This window comes from Equus quagga, chromosome 11 (assembly GCF_021613505.1).
Source record: "Equus quagga isolate Etosha38 chromosome 11, UCLA_HA_Equagga_1.0, whole genome shotgun sequence".
Classification (NCBI taxonomy): domain Eukaryota; kingdom Metazoa; phylum Chordata; class Mammalia; order Perissodactyla; family Equidae; genus Equus; species Equus quagga.
The window spans coordinates 72,026,758-72,043,835 of NC_060277.1; the positions used below are offsets into that span (position 1 = coordinate 72,026,758).

Sequence of the window (17,078 nt, forward strand, 5' to 3'; positions counted from 1 at the left end):
AAAGAAGAACCAAACAGAAATACTGGAAATGAAGAACATAATAGAGGAGATTAAGAAAAATCCAGACGCACTGAACAGTAGGGCTGATAATATGGAGGAAAGAATCAGCAATTTGGAAGATAGGAATATAGAAATGCTGCAGGCAGAGGAGGAGAGAGAACTAAGACTAAAAAGAAATGAAGAAACTCTCCGAGAATTATCAGACACAATTAGGAGATGCAACCTAAGGATTATAGGTATACCAGAGGGAGAAGGGGGCAGAAAGCCCATTCAAAGAAATAATGGCTGAGAACTTCCCAAACCTGGGGAGAGAGATGGAACTTCATGTGACAGAAGCCAATAGATCTCCAAACTTTATCAATGCAAGTAGACCAACCCCAAGGCATATAGTAGTGAAGCTAGCAAAAGTCAATGACAAGGAGAGAATACTAAGGGCAGCCAGGCAGAAGAAATTAACCTACAAAGGAACCCCCATCAGGCTATCAGCAGATTTCTCAGCAGAAACTTTACAGGCTAGAAGAGAGTGGAATGATATATTCAAAAATCTGAAGGACAAAAACCTGCAGCCGAGAATTCTCTACCCAGCGAAAATATCCTTCAAATACGATGGAGAAATAAAAACTTTCCCAGATAAACAAAAATTAAGGGAGTTCATTGCCATAAAACCTCCTCTTCAAGAAACATCCAGACAGAAAATCAACAAGGAAATTATAGAATTAAATGAAAAATTAGACCACATGGACTTAATAGATATATATAGAACATTTCATCCAAAAACAGCAGGCTACACATTCTTCTCAAGTGTGCATGGAACATTCTCAAGAATAGACCATATTTGGGGAAACAAAGCAAGCATCAATAAATACAAGAGAGTTGAAATAATATCAAGCACTTTTCTGATAATGCTATGAAACTAGAAATCAACTACAAGAATAAAGCAGAGAAAGGTGCAAAAATGTGGAGACTAAACAACACGCTACTGAACAAACAATGGATTATTGAAGAAATTAAAGAAGAAATCAAATATTATCTGGAGACAAATAAAAATGAGAACATGTCATACCAAATCATTTGGGATGCAGCAAAAGCAGTCCTAAGAGGGAAATTCATTGCAATACAGGCTCACCTCACTAAACAAGAAAAAGCTCACATAAGCAACCTCAAATGACACCTAACAGAATTAGAAAAAGAGGAACAAACAAAGCCCAGAGTCAGTAGAAGGAGGGAAATAATAAAAATAAGAGCAGAAATAAATGATACTGAAACAAAAAAGACAGTAGAAAGGATCAATGAAACAAAGAGTTGGTTCTTCAAAAAAATTAACAAAATTGACAAACCCTTAGCCAGACTCACCAAGAAAAGAAGAGAGAAATCTCAAATAAATAAAATTAGGAATGAGAGAGGAGAAATCACAACAGATACCAAAGAAATACAAGGGATCATAAGAGAATACTATGAAAAACTATATGCCAACAAATTGAACAACCTAGAAGAAATGGACAAATTCCTGGACTCTTACAACCTCCCCAAACTGAACCAGGAAGAAATGGAGAATCTGAATAGGCCAATCACAAGTAAAGAAATAGAAAAGTAATCAAAAACCTCCCCAAAAATAAGAGTCCAGGACCAGACGGCTTCTCTGGAGAATTCTACCAAACATTCAAAGAAGATTTAATACCTATCCTTCTCAAACTATTCCAGAAAATTGAGGAAGATGGAGTACTCCCTAACACATTCTATGAAGCCAACATCACTCTGATCCCCAAACCTGACAAGGACAACCCAAAGAAGGAGAACTACAGGCCGATATCACTGATGAACATAGATGCAAAAATCCTCAAGAAAATTCTGGCAAACCGAATACAGCAATACATCAAACAGATTATACACCATGATCAAGTGGGATTTATACCAGGGACACAGGGATGGTTCAACATCCGCAAGTCAATCAACGTGATACACTACATTAACAAAATGAGAAACAAAAACCACATGATCATCTCAATAGATGCAGAGAAAGCATTCGACAAGATCTGACACCCATTTATGATAAAAACCCTCAATAAAATAGGTATAGAAGGAAAGTACCTCAACATAATAAAGGCCATATATGACAAACCCACAGCCAACACCATACTCAACGGACAAAAACTGAAAGCTATCCCTCTGAGGACAGGAACAAGACAAGGGTGCCCACTTTCACCACTCCTATTCAACATAGTACTGGAGGTGTTGGCCAGAGCAATTCGGCAGGAAAAAGAAATAAAAGGAATCCAAATAGGCCATGAAGAAGTAAAACTCTTGCTGTTTGCAGACGACATGATCTTATATATAGAAAACCCCAAAGAATCCATAGGAAAACTATTAGAAACAATCAACAGCTACAGCAAAGTTGCAGGGTATAAAATCAACATACGTAAATCAGTAGCATTTCTATACACTAACAATGAACTAACAGAAAAAGAACTCAAGAACTCAATCCCATTCACAATCGCAATGAAAAGAATAAAATACCTTGGGATGAATTTAACCAAGGAAGTGAAAGATTTATACAATGAAAACTACAAGACTTTCTTGAAAGAAAGTGACGATGACATAAAGAGATGGAAAGACATTCCATGCACATGGATTGGAAGAATAAACATAGTTAAAATGTCCATACTACCTAAAGCAATCTACAGATTCAATGCTATTCCAATCAGAATCCCAAGGACATTCTCTACAGAAATTGAACAAAGAATCCTAAAATTCATATGGGGCAGCAAAAGACCATGAATTGCTAAAGCAATCCTGAGTAAGAAAAACAAAGCCAGACGCATCACAATCCCCGACTTCAAAACATACTACAAAGCTACAGTGATCAAAACAGCATGGTACTGGTACAAAAACAGGAGCACAGATCAATGGAACAGAATTGAAAGCCCAGAGATAAAACCACACATCTATGGACAGCTAATCTTCGACAAAGGAGCTGAGAGCCTACAGTGGAGAAAAGAAAGTCTCTTCAACAAATGGTGCTGGGAAAACTGGACACATGTAAAAGAATGAAAATTGACCATTCTTTTTCACCATTCACAAAAATAAACTCAAAATGGATCAAAGACCTAAAGATTAGGCCTGAAACAATAAGTCTTCTAGAAGAGAATATAGGCAGTACACTCTTTGACATCAGTTTCAAAAGAATCTTTTCAGACACTATAACTCCTCAGATGAGGGAAACAATAGAAAGAATAAACAAATGGGACTTCATCAGACTAAAGAGTTTCTTCAAGGCAAGGGAAAACAGGATTGAAACAAAAAAACAGCCCACTAACTGGGAAAAAATATTTACAAGCTACTTATCCGACAAAGGATTAATCTCCATAATATACAAAGAACTCACACAGCTTAACAACAAAAAAACAAACAACCCGATCAAAAAATGGGCAGAGGACATGAACAGACATTTCTCCAAAGAAGATATACGAATGGCCAATAGACACATGAAAAGATGTTCATCATCGCTAATCATCAGGGAAATGCAAATCAAAACTACACTAAGATATCACCTTACACCCGTTAGACTGGCAAAAATATCCCAAACCAAGAGTGACAAATGTTGGAGAGGTTGTGGAGAAAAAGGAACCCTCATACACTGTTGGTGGGAATGCAAACTAGTGCAGCCACTATGGAAAACAGTATGGAGATTTCTCAAAAAGTTAAACATAGAAATACCCTATGACCCAGCCATCCCACTACTGGGTATCTATCCTAAGAACCTGAAATCAGCAATTCCAAGAGTCCCTTGCACCCCTATGTTCATCACAGCATTATTTACAATAGCCAAGACGTGGAACCAACCTAAATGCTCAGAAACTGATGATTGGATAAAGAAGATATGGTATGTATACACAATGGAATACTACTCAGCCATAAAAAAGGACAAAATTGTTCCATTCGCATCAACATGGATAGACCTTGAGGGTATTACGTTAAGCGAAATAAGCCAGACAGAGAAAGACGAACTCTATATGACTCCACTTATAGGTGGAAGTCAACATATAGACAAGGAGAACCGATCAGTGGTTACCAGGAAAAAGGGGGAGTGGGGGAGGGCACAAAGAGTGAAGTGGTGTACCCACAACATGACTAACAGTAATGTACAACTGAAATCTCACAAGGTTGTAATCTATCATAATCTTAATAAAAAACCAAACCAAAACAAAACATTCTAGATCATGAAAACAGGCTTTGACCTGTGATCAAGTGCCACCCAGCTCTTGGGTCCCTGGTGCAGGAGAGGAACAGGGCATGGGCAGGGTCACCAGGATGCTTGGAGTGGGCTCCAGGGCACACAGCCCAGGAGGGGACAGGAGCTGTCACTTCTGGAAACACAGTCAGTGGTAAAGTCGGGGGTCCAGGCACTGGTAGAGCTGGGGTTCAGGGTAAAGCCCAAGGTGCAGCATGGTCAAGATGGGGCACAGAAGCCTGGAGCTCTTGGGGACTGTGCCAAAGACGGCCCCACCAGGGCCAATCCGGAGGATGGGGAGGTGCCTGCCTCACAGCTGGGGGGCGAGGCAGGGGAGAACCACCCCTCCCTGGAGGCCCAGCTCTCCCCGGGCTTCTCTGCCCCCCACCCCCACCCCACTGGGCAGCTTCCCTGGCATTTACGGGATCGCTCCTTCTCAGTGGGACTCCCCTCACACCTGAGTGACTTGAGCGCATACAGCAGATGCCCAGTGACCAGTCTTAGCTCACTTATTGTACAGAGAGGCTGACACTTCAACAGCATGACACCCATACGGGGACAACAGGTCACAGAAATGTCTCTAGACAGGTCATTGAGGCAGGTTCAAGGGGAGAAGACAGCTGCCTCCACCCCACTCTCTCACAATGCCCCATTTGGTGGGAATCTCCTCCTCACCCTGGATCCCTGCTCTCTCCCATGTCACTTCAGTCTCCCCCACGACATCCACCTCTGGGCTGATGTCCCACCAGGGCCCCTCTTCGGACCCCCATCCTGGAATCCAGCCCACAGACTACAGAGACCACGTGGCTTCCCCCAGGAACCTCAGCCCCACTTGCACCAACGTGCCCACCACCCCCTGGCCCAGCCCAGCCCTGCACGTCAGGACCCAGCACAGTGCAGCAGGTAGGCCTGGGCAAGGCCGTGGGACCCTACTACTGACTCCCCGTGGCCAGGCGAGGGCGTAACCTCCACATACTTGTTTCCTCACCTCCAAAGGGCGGATCACGGCCTCCCAGAGTGACAATTAAGTGGGCAGGGGCCTGGCCCTGAGTGAGCTCTGGATCCCTGGTAGCTTTTGTTATTTCTAACTTTTAATTATCTTTTGACTGTCCTTCCTGGTTGTTCTTGCCTGAATCCAGGCCCTTGTTATTGCTAATTGGATAATTCAGCATCTAACAGGCTCTCTCCAACCCACTACACACACCCTCCTCCAAATCTGCCTCTGGACTTAACCTCCCCAAAGGCCCACCTGATTCTCGTCCCCTGCTTAGCACCCTTTGATGGCTCTGCTGCCCATAGCTTGGTACCTGAGGCCCTTCAGGGTCCTCACTTCCTTCTCTCCCTCCCTCAGCCTGCCGCCTGCCCCTTGCCCCCTCCATCTTCTTTCCTCCCTCCCCCGTATCCCCAAACCACTAGCTATGCCCAAGGCCCACCACTCCACTCCCCTCGCTTCCTCGTCACCCTGCCTCTACAGAGCTGTGCCTCCTCCTGAAAGGCCCTCCCCCTTGGTGTCCACCCTTCCAGGCCCAGCCAAAGTCAGCTCCACTCTGCAGCCTCCGCACCTCTCCAGGTGCCAGCCCGGCCACCCCTCCCCTCCAGGATCACTCCAGGCATTCTGTCCAACAGCACTTCTCACACTGCGCTGCATTATCTGTCACCAGTGGTGAGCTCCAGAAGGACAGGGCTTGGCCGAAGGTGAGCTAAGTGGGTAGGGTCTCTAGAGGGCTGCAGGGACCGACCCAAAGACCCTAATGCTGGTCTCTCTCCAGGAAGCTCTGGGCCTTGTTGCCAGGAGGCCTCGAGGTTCCCGGAGCCGGCCCTGGCTCTCTGCAGCTCCTTACCTGCCTCTGACCCTGAGCTGAAGGTCAATGGCAAGACGGGGTGAGCAGAGTGGGCTCTGCACTGCACAAAGTGGCAAGAAAGAAGCTACTGTGGGAGAAGAAAAGGCATGCCCCAGGCACGTGGACAGCAAGAAAAGTGGGCCTTAATGGAGACATTCTGATCACCAGACTCCCAGCAGGGCAGATGTTCCAAGATGCTGCGTGGTGTCTGGTCCAATCCTCCCATCGTGGCAACAGCAGCCAAGTCAATGCCTGCCAAGCAGCCTGGGAGACACACGAGCAGCCAGGGCAGGCCCTGGGGGCAGACGAATTAAGTGACTTTTTCTGGGAATTTAGGAAACATCGGTAGCTGAATGAAAAAATCCATCTTGGTAATGAGGCACAAACACACGTCTTCTACATCTGAATTAGGTCAAGCAGGAGAAAGGACACGGCGAGGCCAATCTGGAGGCAGCTCAGATGAACCGGCTATTGCTCAGGGAGGCGGCTGCTTCTGTGGCCTCCAGGAAGGACAGAGCCTCTGAGGGCTGGGTTTGGAAAGGGAGTGGGGGACAGAGAGATACAGGTGACTTTCACGGCACCCCGATTCGGGAGGGAGGCCCTGAGAAAAACTGCCCCCTCCTAACCCTCAGGGTGCTGCCGCTGGGACTGTAAGGTGGTGCAGCTGCCATGGAGAACAGTGTGAAAATTACACACAGAACTACCACAGGACCCAGCAGTTCCACTTCTGGGTATACGCCCCAAAGAATGGAAAGCAGAGTCTCAAATAGATCCCGGCACACCCAAATTCATAGGCGCACTGTTCACAATGGCTAAAATATGGAAGCAACCTAAGCGTCCATCGACAGATGAATGGATTGACAAAATATTACATACACACAGTGGAATATTATTTGGCCTTAAAAAGAAGGAAATTCTGATCACTAATCATCATGGAAATGCAAATCAAAACTACACTAAAACACCACCTTATGCCTGTTAAAATGGCTATAATCACTAAGACTAAAAATAACAAATGTTGGAGAGGGTGTGGAGAGAAGGGAACCCTCATACACTGCTGGTGGGAATGCAAACTGGTGCAGCCACTATGGAAAACAGTATGGAGATTTCTCAAAAAGTTAAAAATAGAAATACCATATAACCCAGCTATCCCACTACTGGGTATCTACCCAAGCAATCTAAAATCAACAACCCAAAGTAACATATGCACCCCTATGTTCATTGCAGCACTATTCACAATAGCCAAGACATGGAAGCAACCCAAGTGCCCACTGACTGATGATTGGATAAAGAAGATGTGGCATATATATACAATGGAATACTACTCAGCCATAAAAAAGACAAAATCATCCTGTTTGCAACAACATGGAAGGTCCTGGAGGGGATTATGCTAAGTGAAATAAGCCAGAGAGAGAAAGACAAACACCAAATGATTTCACTCGTATGTGGAATATAAACAAGCACATGGACAAAGAAAACAGTTCAGTGGTTACCAGGGGAAGGGGGGTGGTGGGTGGGCACAGGGGGTGAAGGGGAGCACTTATGTGGTGACAGACAAGAAATAATGTACAACTGAAACTTCACAATGATGTAAACTATTATGAACTCAAATGAAAAAACAAAGAAGGAAATTCTGATAGACTCTACCACATGGAGTAGCCTTGAAGACATTAAGGGAAAGAAGCCGGTCACGAAAAGACAAATACTGGATGACTCTGCTTCCCTGAGGCTCCTGGAGCAGTCAAACTCAGAGACGGAAAGCAGGATGGCGGGGGCCGGGGGCCAGGGCCGGTGGGAACGGGGTTATTGTTTAATGGGCATAGAGTTTCGGTTTTTCAAGAAAGTTCTGGCGATGATGGTGGTGATGGTAGGACAACAATGTGAATGTACTTAATGTCCCTGAACTGTATACTTAAAAATGGTATATTTTATGTTATGTACATTTCACCACAAGTTAAAGAATAAATAATTTCAGAAATTGCCTCCTATTTTGGGGGATCAAGCTATCCAAGGAGTGGGGTGGGGCAGCCCCCACTACGTAGGCTCAGTGCAGGCCAGGCTCCACAGTAAGAGGGGGTTGAGCTCGGGGTAGAGCATTTGCCAGGGGGGCCATTTGTGGGGCCTGCTCCCTCCCCGTGCCTCCCTGGCCTTCCTCCTGACTCTCACTTAAGCCTCACTCTGCCCGCCCAATGGCTCATCCACGCCCCTCCCTCTGCCTGGGACACTTTCTGCCAGACCTGACTTTTTCTCATCATGGTCTCAGCTCAAATGTCACCTCCTCATTTTTGGATGCTGTGCGTCCACAATAAAACAGCTGCCTTCCCACTCCCTCCCCACTGGCTGTTACAGTGCCCGCCCTCTCAAACATTTGATGTTTTTGCCTACCACTTTCTGGAATGATTGCAGTTACTTGTTCTTGTCCACCGTGCTTTCTAGGTCATAAGCTTTATGCAGGTGAGGTAGTCCAGCAGCTACTGGCAAACCAGACTGCTTGGGTTCAAATCCTGACTCCACAACGAATTAGCTGAGTGACCTTGGGCAAGGTACTTAACCACTCTGTGCCTCAGTTTCCCCATCTATAAAAGAGGAATGATAATAGTTCTGACCCTGTAGGGCTGTTAGGAGGACCGAATGAGTGAACATGTGAAAAGCCTTAGAACAATGTCTGGCATAGTCAGTGAGAAAAATACCGGCTCTTATCACTAGTCGTGGTTGCGAGGGCAAGGCCGCCTCCTGTCTTGTTCAGCACAGAACCTCCGGGGCCCGGCACATAGTCAGCACCCAACAAAATGCTGTAGAGTGAGTGAAGGAAAAAATTCTGCAGAGAAACAAGCTCTGCATGAAATTCAACTTCCTTTGCAAGGATGGGCCTAGGGAGCTGAGCTGGCTCCAAAGGAGGTAAAAGGCCCCCAAGGGGGCTGCGCTGTTCTCTGCTGTCTCCCCCCATGGTGGTGAGGGCAGCCAGCCGGCACTGCGGGCACTGGACGGAGGACAGGTGGGAGCGTGCCTCCGGACAGGGCCATCTGGGTTCACTCGGGGTCCCCAAAGACATCTTCCAGGCAGATAGGGTGTCCACTCCTTCGCTTTAAAGCCTTTTCCTGTTTTTCTTTTTTCTCCTGTTTCTTTCTTTCTTTCCTTTCTTATCTATTTATTTATTTTCTTCCTCCAAAATATTTACTATTTTACCTTTCAACATTTAAATCTGAAATCAATCCGGAACTGATTTTTGTGCCTAGTGTGAGCTAAGTCAAGACACGTTTTTTTCCATATCAATATCCAAATGACCTTGCATTATTTATTCAAAAGGCCATTCTCCTCCCACTGCCTATCAATGTCCCCTTTGTCACAAACTGGACTTTTTATTTTCTCTCATTTTTGTCACCGGTGTATAGAAGTACTGATTTTCTTGTAGGTATATTAAACCTGTATACAACAACCTTGCTAAATTCACCTACTAATTCTAACCACCTGTATTTAGACGCTTTCAGATTTTCCTGTTACATAGTCACGTCCTTCCTGGATGATGACAGTTTTAGCTACTCTTTCCCGATCTGTATGCCATACGTTTCTTTTTCTTGCCTGATTGCACTGCCTAGGCCTCCAGTATAATGTTGGATAGAAGAGGTGATCAAGATGCATGGAACTTGTCTTATTCCTGATTTTATAAGAAAAGTTTTCAATATTTAGCCCCTGGGTATGATGTTTCTCCTCCTGGGTTCTTTAGGAAGATGTCCCTGCTTCTCAAGGACGGGAAAGCACATGGCGTGACTGGTCTGGTCTGAAGGAATGGAGGGGCGCAGTGAACGCCCTGGGGGACCCAAGCAGGCCACACCACCTCAGCTGAGCCCCTGTTCTCCATCTGCGACGGGGGACAGCCTCACCTCCCCTGCCTCCCTTCCAGCTTTGTCCTTAGGACTAAAAAGGATGACTTTTGTGAAAGCGCTTTTATAAACCCTAAAGGACATCACAGGTAGGACAATGGCTCTGTGCTCACTGTTTGCAGGAGCGAGGATGGCCTGAGGGAGGGCGCAGGAGACCCTGAGCTGGGGTGTATGCGTGTGGTGTGGGTGCGTGTGGCACAGGGGAGGGCGACAAGAAGAGGCAAGGCTGGGCCACTTCAGGTCCTTCACCACCAGCTGAGACAGCCTGGGGCTGGGACCCTCGAGCAGGGATTGTCAAACCCTAGGAGACTCAGAATCCCCTGGAATGCTTGTTAGAGAAACACCGCTGCCCCCACCGCCCGAGTTTCTGTTCAGCAGGTGCTACGGACTGACTGTTTGTGTCCCCTCAGAAGTCACATGGTGAAGTTCTAACCCCCAGCAAGATGGTGTTTGAAGGTGACTAGAGTTCAATGAGGTCATGACGGTGGGGCCCTCACAATGGCATGACTGGCCCTAGGGTGACTGCCAGCTCACCTGCTGGGGGTCTGGGCTGACCCCAACAAGATATACCCCCTCAGAGCCGTGAGCAGGGCAGGGGACAGGGATCAGGTTCCAGCCAGGTCCCTTCCCTCCAGCGCTCCCCATCCTGGGCCAGCGATGCCTGACACCCCCCCATCTCTCCCCACCTCCGAGCTGGACTTCCCTCAGGGCTTTGAGCCAAGTGTGGCCTGCCTCATTCTCTTTCACCAGGACCCAGCACCCAATACCAAGACCACCAGTTCATGGGCAGGCTTCTCTGCTCCCACACCGTGGAATATATTTTGGCTGGGACCAGAGACAAATCTGATTGCTTCCCCCATGTGGCAACAATGCCATCCTGGGCTCAGGCAGGTTCTCCTGCAGCCCTGCCCAGCCTCCCCATCGTTGGTGAAGCAGGATGCTCAATTAAACTGAAAGCCGGTTGACTCAGATCCCAAGCAATTAGGAGTGCCAGGCCCCTCTAATTAACCAGCTGGGCCCTCTCCCTTCCCACCACAGCTCTCCAATAACGAGGGCAGGCAGCCTGCATGCAGGCCCAGCTACAGAGGGGGTGCTGCAACCAGGACCGGTACCAGGGGTTCCACCTGCGTGCTCATTGTGGCTGCCGAATGCTGCCAGGGCTCTTGCTGGGGCGGCTCCGTGTGGCCAGGAGCACCTGAGGACCTGCCCTCCAGGCCTGGATCTGGACACTTCCCATGTCAGAGATCCCCCAGCACCCCCTCTCTGCAGCCTGCCCACGCCCACACACCTCATGGGACCCAGGGCTGCAGGCCATTGCAAAAGGTGAGAAGGTAGAGAGTAAAGATGGGAATAAACAGGAGGCGCCCAGAAACTGGTGAGCCCAGAGGGCTCCTGATGCCCCCAATTAGGCCAGTACCATTAGAGCTCTCTCAGACCCTCAGGGATGCCTCCATAACCCCAATCACGACTGTCATTAATTATCCATAACCATTTAACCCCGCTCCCCAAAGGGATCTGTGTGTCTTTACACTGTGCCTGCACCAATAGGCATACAAAAAATATTTGTTGGATGAGTGAATGGATGACATCGTCCTCCCCTCCTGGACACCAGAGAGCCCTTGCAAGGGCTAAAGCTTTGCAGGGGGCTCTGAGGCTAAGACTGGGCCTCCCTCCTGATTCTCCAGGGACTCAGCTCCTAAGTGACCACCACCTGGCACAGTGGCCCCAGGACATTTGAACCTCTGTGACCATCTCCCAGGGGACTCGGGGCCCTATAGACCTGCCTGCTCTGCTCAAATGCAGCTTGGCCCTCAGAGAACTCCTTCTAACAAGCCCCATTTCCTTCCGAAAGATCTCAGCTCTACCCCACATCTTCCCATCCCCATCTCCCCTGTCCCTCCTCCAAGGTTCCCTTGATTCCAAGTCAAATCTGACATCCTCTCCTGTGTCCTTTCTTCTTTCAGCACATTCTCCCTGCCCTCAGGGCCTGCATCCTCACAGTCAAGTGCTGGCCCAGCCTGTCTCCATCTCTGCTGTGCTGCTCTCCCCCTCCTGGAATGCCCTTCGCTCTGCTCTCAGCCTCTCAGAAGCCTGCCCAGCCTTAGGAGCCAGCTCCTCCAGGCAACCCTCCCGATTGCTCTCAGTCTTGGAAACCCTTGTCCCAGCCATAGTCAGCACCATTCTAGAGAATACTGTCTGGACCATCAGGACCTGAGGGAAGTGACCATTCTGGACACCTCTCCTTCTGGATCCCCCTACTCCAAAATTAGCCCACAGTGGACTGAATAAGTGATTGAGTGTTAGGTTTATATGAGGAAGTTGCACAAAAACTGAGGGGTTCCCACTGGCTCAAGCCACGCAATGCTGGAGGGCTACACGGGCTTCTGGAGGCTTTTATATAAATTATGAAACATGCGGCCAACTCTGGGAACTCTGATTTTAAGTTCAAGAAGACATGAACTCTAATAAGGAAAATGCGGGGTGCTATGGGCTGAACTTTGTCCCATCAAAATTCTTATGTTGAAGCCCTGTTCCCCAGTGTGAGTACCTGGGGTCAGGGTGTTTAGTAAGGAATTAGGTTGAATGAGGTCATAAGGGTGGGGCCCTGATCCGATAGGACTGGCGTCCTTATTGGAAGTGGAGGAGACACCAGGGCTCTCTCCACCAAGTGTGGACACAGCGAGGAGGCGGCTGTCTGTGAGCCAGGAGGAGTGCTCTCACCAGACAGCGAACTGGCCAGCACCTTGACCTTGAACTTCCCAGCCAGCAGGACAATGAGAGATCCACTTCTGTTGCTGGAGCCGTCCAGGCTGCGGTATTTTGTTATGGCAGTCTCAGCTGACCAACACACGGATGTCACTAAACCTCTTCTGAGATATGTGGGAGGTCAGGCCATTCCTGATAACACATGGGAAGTCTGAACAGCTAGGACCTTGAAGTGGATTAATAATACTAGCCATGATACTAACAACAACAGGTACCCTTTACTGAGTGTTTGCAATGGACCTGACACTCTGCTAACAGCTCCCCCGTCTCAGCTCATTTACTCCTCGCACCCCCAATGATGGCATAAGGTTTACTATCCCATTTCCAGATGAAGACGCGGAGGCCCAGAGAGGTTAAGTGACTTGCACAAGGTCACCGTGCTGTGGCTGGGCTGACACTGTGATCCAAGGCCATGCGCATGGGAACAGCACTTAGTGGAAAGTCCAGGTGGACCGCCACCCCCTTGCCACGCAGGATGGACCAGGTGACCTCTTGCCCTGGCCCATTTGCAGTCCAGGACCCCCTTTCCTTCTTAGGACCCTTTAGCACCATCTCTTGTCCTTTCCAATCTGCTGAGAACACACTGAAGAGACTGATTCTCTTAGCGTATAGCCCCATCCCTATGTTGCCTTGTCCCCAACCCCATCGTCTCCCAGTGACAGCCATGACCTCCTCACTTGTCTCCTGCTTTCACTCGATGTCCCCCTGCAAGCCACTCCCCAGACAGCAGCTAAGCTCATCTCTGAAAAACACAAATCAGATCATGTCACACTCCTGCTTAAAACGCTCCACTGGCATCCCATTAAACTAGAATCAAATCTCCACTCCTGACCTTGACCCATGAAGCTCTATGTGACCAGCTGTGCCCACCTCTCGCTCCCTCTTCCCCAGATGCCTTTCTTAGTTCCTTGAACGTGCCCAGCTGGTTTGTGCCTCAGGGCCTTCATGCTTGCTATTCCCTCTGCCTGGAACACTTTTCCACCTGGATCTTTCCAGGGCTGGTTCCTGCTTGTGTCTGGGTCTGAGCTCAGAGAGGCCCTCCCAGTCATTCTCTATCCCACTGCCCTGTTTTAATTCACTACAGAGCCCTCAGTTTACTAGACATTATTTTGTATTTGTTTGTTTGTTGTCTCTCTTCTCCCAACCCTGGAAAATAATCTCCGTGAGAGCAAGGACTTTATCTTGCTCACAGTATCCCCAGCACCTCGAACAGGGCCTGCACACAGTGGGCCCTCTACTATTCACAGAGTGAATGAATGAATGAATGACACAATCTTCTCAAGGATGGATGAAGGAAACCCCCAAATGCCCATCATTCGGCTGTGGCCCCAGCCAGCACCCTCTCCTCCCACTTTTACCCAGGAACAAGTCCCCTCAGAAGCTCAAAGGGCTCCTCACCTCACCACCCAAGCCAGGACCTAGTCCTCAGTCTGCTGCAAAATAAGAACAATTTCTAACGTCCTACAGACCAGCCCAGCGCTCCAGGGTACGGGGATGGGGGCGGGAGCGGGGGAGGGTGGCAAGAGTGCCTGGAAGAGCCTTTCCCCCACCCCCACCCCCAGCTGAGGTCCTCCCCTGAGAGGGCCACTGTTGCCTAGGAAACGGCTCTCCAAGGAGCGGCTGGCATTAACCCTTCAGCCGCCAGAGGCAGCAGTCTGCCTCTGTGACGAGGCCCCAGACATTTCCAATGAAAGGAAATGTGGTTCTGCCCCGTCTTCGTGGCCCTGCAGACCTGGACATTTACAGCAGTTGTGGGGTGGAGGGGCAGACGGAGGGAACAGGCTGCTGGGCCCATGTTCCAAGGCAGGAGCCACACAATATAACCCCGCCTGCCCAGGTATGGGGAGCAAGACATTCCCGAGTCCCCGGGCCCACTACCCATGCTGGTATCTAGTCCACGGCCCATGGAGGGCTTAAGGAGGAGCCGACACACGATGCCCACCCTCCCTGACACCCAGGTGCCCGCCCACCTCCACTGTTCTTGGGACCCTTCACCAGTTAATCTACATTCCTCAGCCCGGTTCCTCACAGGTCAGAGAGCAGGGGAGGAAAACGGAAATCCTGGCTTATCTGAAGTCATGGCTTTCCATTTAGTTAGGCAGATTCACCTTTCTGTGCCTTGGTTCTCTCACCCAGCTTTTGAATGCCATGAAAATGCCTTTGTCAAGACTGCCAGTGGCCTCCGTGTGGCCAGGTCCATGCCAACTTCTTTGACTTCCCTGGATTTTACAGTCCTCTCAACTCTTAATACCCCACCCCCAGTCTTCTATCCCCTGTGATTTCTTCTCAGAATTTACGACTTCCTGAAATCTTATTTATTTGATCATTGCTTTTTTTCGGTTCCCTCACTCAATGTAATCTCAAGAGAGAAGGTTCCTTCTCTGTCTTGTTCACAATAACTCCAGGCTTCAAAGAGCGACTGGCACATGGAAGTTACTTGAGGATCGGTTCCAGTAAAACTAGAGTGAAAAACAAAAAGAGTCTTGGTCTCTTGGGAACAGTGTCTCTAAACTAGGAGGGCAGAAAAAGGAAGTCCCATGATGACAGCTGTGCAGCAACCAGTCTAAGCTGGAGCAGATATAAGAATCTAGAAGGTTTTCTGGCAGGGAAAAAAAATGAAGGCTCCATGCAATGGAGAGCAAAGTTGAGATGCTAAATATTTTTTTTTTTGAGATGTTAAATAATCTTGAGGATTGGAAGGCATGTTTTTCTTGGGTCAACAAGAAAAAGAAAGGCAATAAGAAACTCTAGGGAAAACAAAAAGTTATTTAGAAAAGTATTGGACTCAATATGAAACAATTTAATATGTGGCACAATTTAGACAATTTCTCCAGTATAAGAAAAGGAGAAAATCCATTTGACCTTGCTGCCAAATCACCGTCATTTGAGAGGCCAAGGACCTAGAGGCAGGCCAATAGAATAGAAAGTACAATCCTAGCACACTGTTTGCCCCTGAGGAGAACTGTATTTACTTAATACCAACTAACAACATTTATTGAGTATTTAATGTGCCAGGTGAGGTTTTAAGAGCTTTGCATAGAATAGTTAATCCTCACAACTCTCTAAGATACATATGATCATCATCCTTATTTTACAAATGAGGCATGACACGTTAGCAAGTTTCCTGAGGTCACACGGCTAGGGGGAGGGCTGAATTCACATCCAGGCCTATGAGACCCAGAGGCAGCCATAGAAACCAGGCCATTTGACCTTCAGGCCCCAATCCTTCTTGCCAAGAAGCACAGGATACCATGTGCGCCCACAGACACGCACAAATACACACATACAACACACACGCCTGGGAGGCAGGATGCAAAGCCACAGAGCAGCAGCAGAGCTGGTCCAGGCTGGGTAGCCAGAGTGGCAGGGCCAGAACAGGGCCTTACCTTCCGACAGTCCTTGCAGAAGACCGACGAGCTTCCCAGGAAGCCCAGCACCTCCCCGCAGAGCAGACACTGGGAGAGGCCGTTCCCCATCACGTTCCGCCTCATGGTCTCCAGCCGCTCCACCAGCCGCCTGCAACACAGGACTCGAGTCAGCTGGAACGTGCTTTCTGTCTCCAACCCAACCACTGCCCAGCCACGGTTGCCATGGGGCCCCAACACTAAACCATGCCCCATGTGCTGTTCCCTCGCCTAGGGTACTGTTCCCTGCCCCACCCCTTCCTCTGGCTAACATCATTTATTCACTCACCAACTATTAATTGAGGACCTATGAAGTGCCAGACAGTGGGAATATTGTGACAAGCAAGCCAGAGACAGACATGGTCCCTACTCTCACGGAACTTACATTCAATAAAGGAAGAAAGTCCAGAAACAAGCAAACTGACTTCAAACAGGGGGAAGTGCTAGGAAATAAAATAAACAGGAGGAGGAAGATTGAGGGAGACAGGGGCATGTTGAAGGTGATCAGTGAAGGCCCCCTGAGAACATCTGAGCTGTCAGCCAAAGGCTGACAAGGACCAAACCACGTGAAGAGCTGGCAGGGGGGGAGCATTCCAGGCAGAGGGGACAGCAAGTGCAAAGGCCCAGGGGTGAGAAAGGGTTTGCACATCAGAACAGTCAGAAGGCCAGTGTGGCTACTCCCTCATGAGCGAGTGGGAGCCTGGGATAAAAGGAGGCTGGAGGGGCGAGGAAAGGCTGGATTACATGGATTTTGTAGGTCACAAAATGGAGTTTGGATTATTTTCAAAGATCGACGTGAAGTTATTGAGGAGCCTTATGTGGAGGAGTGATTTGATCCGAGTGACATTTTTAAAAGCTCACTCTGCTGCTGTGCAAAGTCAGGATTGTGGGGGGAGTGCAGATGAGGAAGCCGGGGGGGGGGGGGGGGGGGGGGGGGGGGGGGGGGGGGGGGGGGGGG

At 48.6% G+C, this 17,078-nt stretch overlaps 1 protein-coding gene across 5 annotated transcripts in view; it reads right to left on the minus strand.

The window, feature by feature from the left end:
* RPH3AL (rabphilin 3A like (without C2 domains)) overlaps positions 1-17,078 on the minus strand; it is a 141,651-nt gene that overhangs the window by 66,532 nt on the left and 58,041 nt on the right. For all 5 annotated transcript variants that reach the window (XM_046676259.1, XM_046676261.1, XM_046676262.1 and 2 more), the window contains one exon: positions 16,103-16,232. In XM_046676259.1, the coding sequence (XP_046532215.1) occupies positions 16,103-16,232 (130 nt within the window). The remainder of the gene's footprint in view (positions 1-16,102; positions 16,233-17,078) is intronic.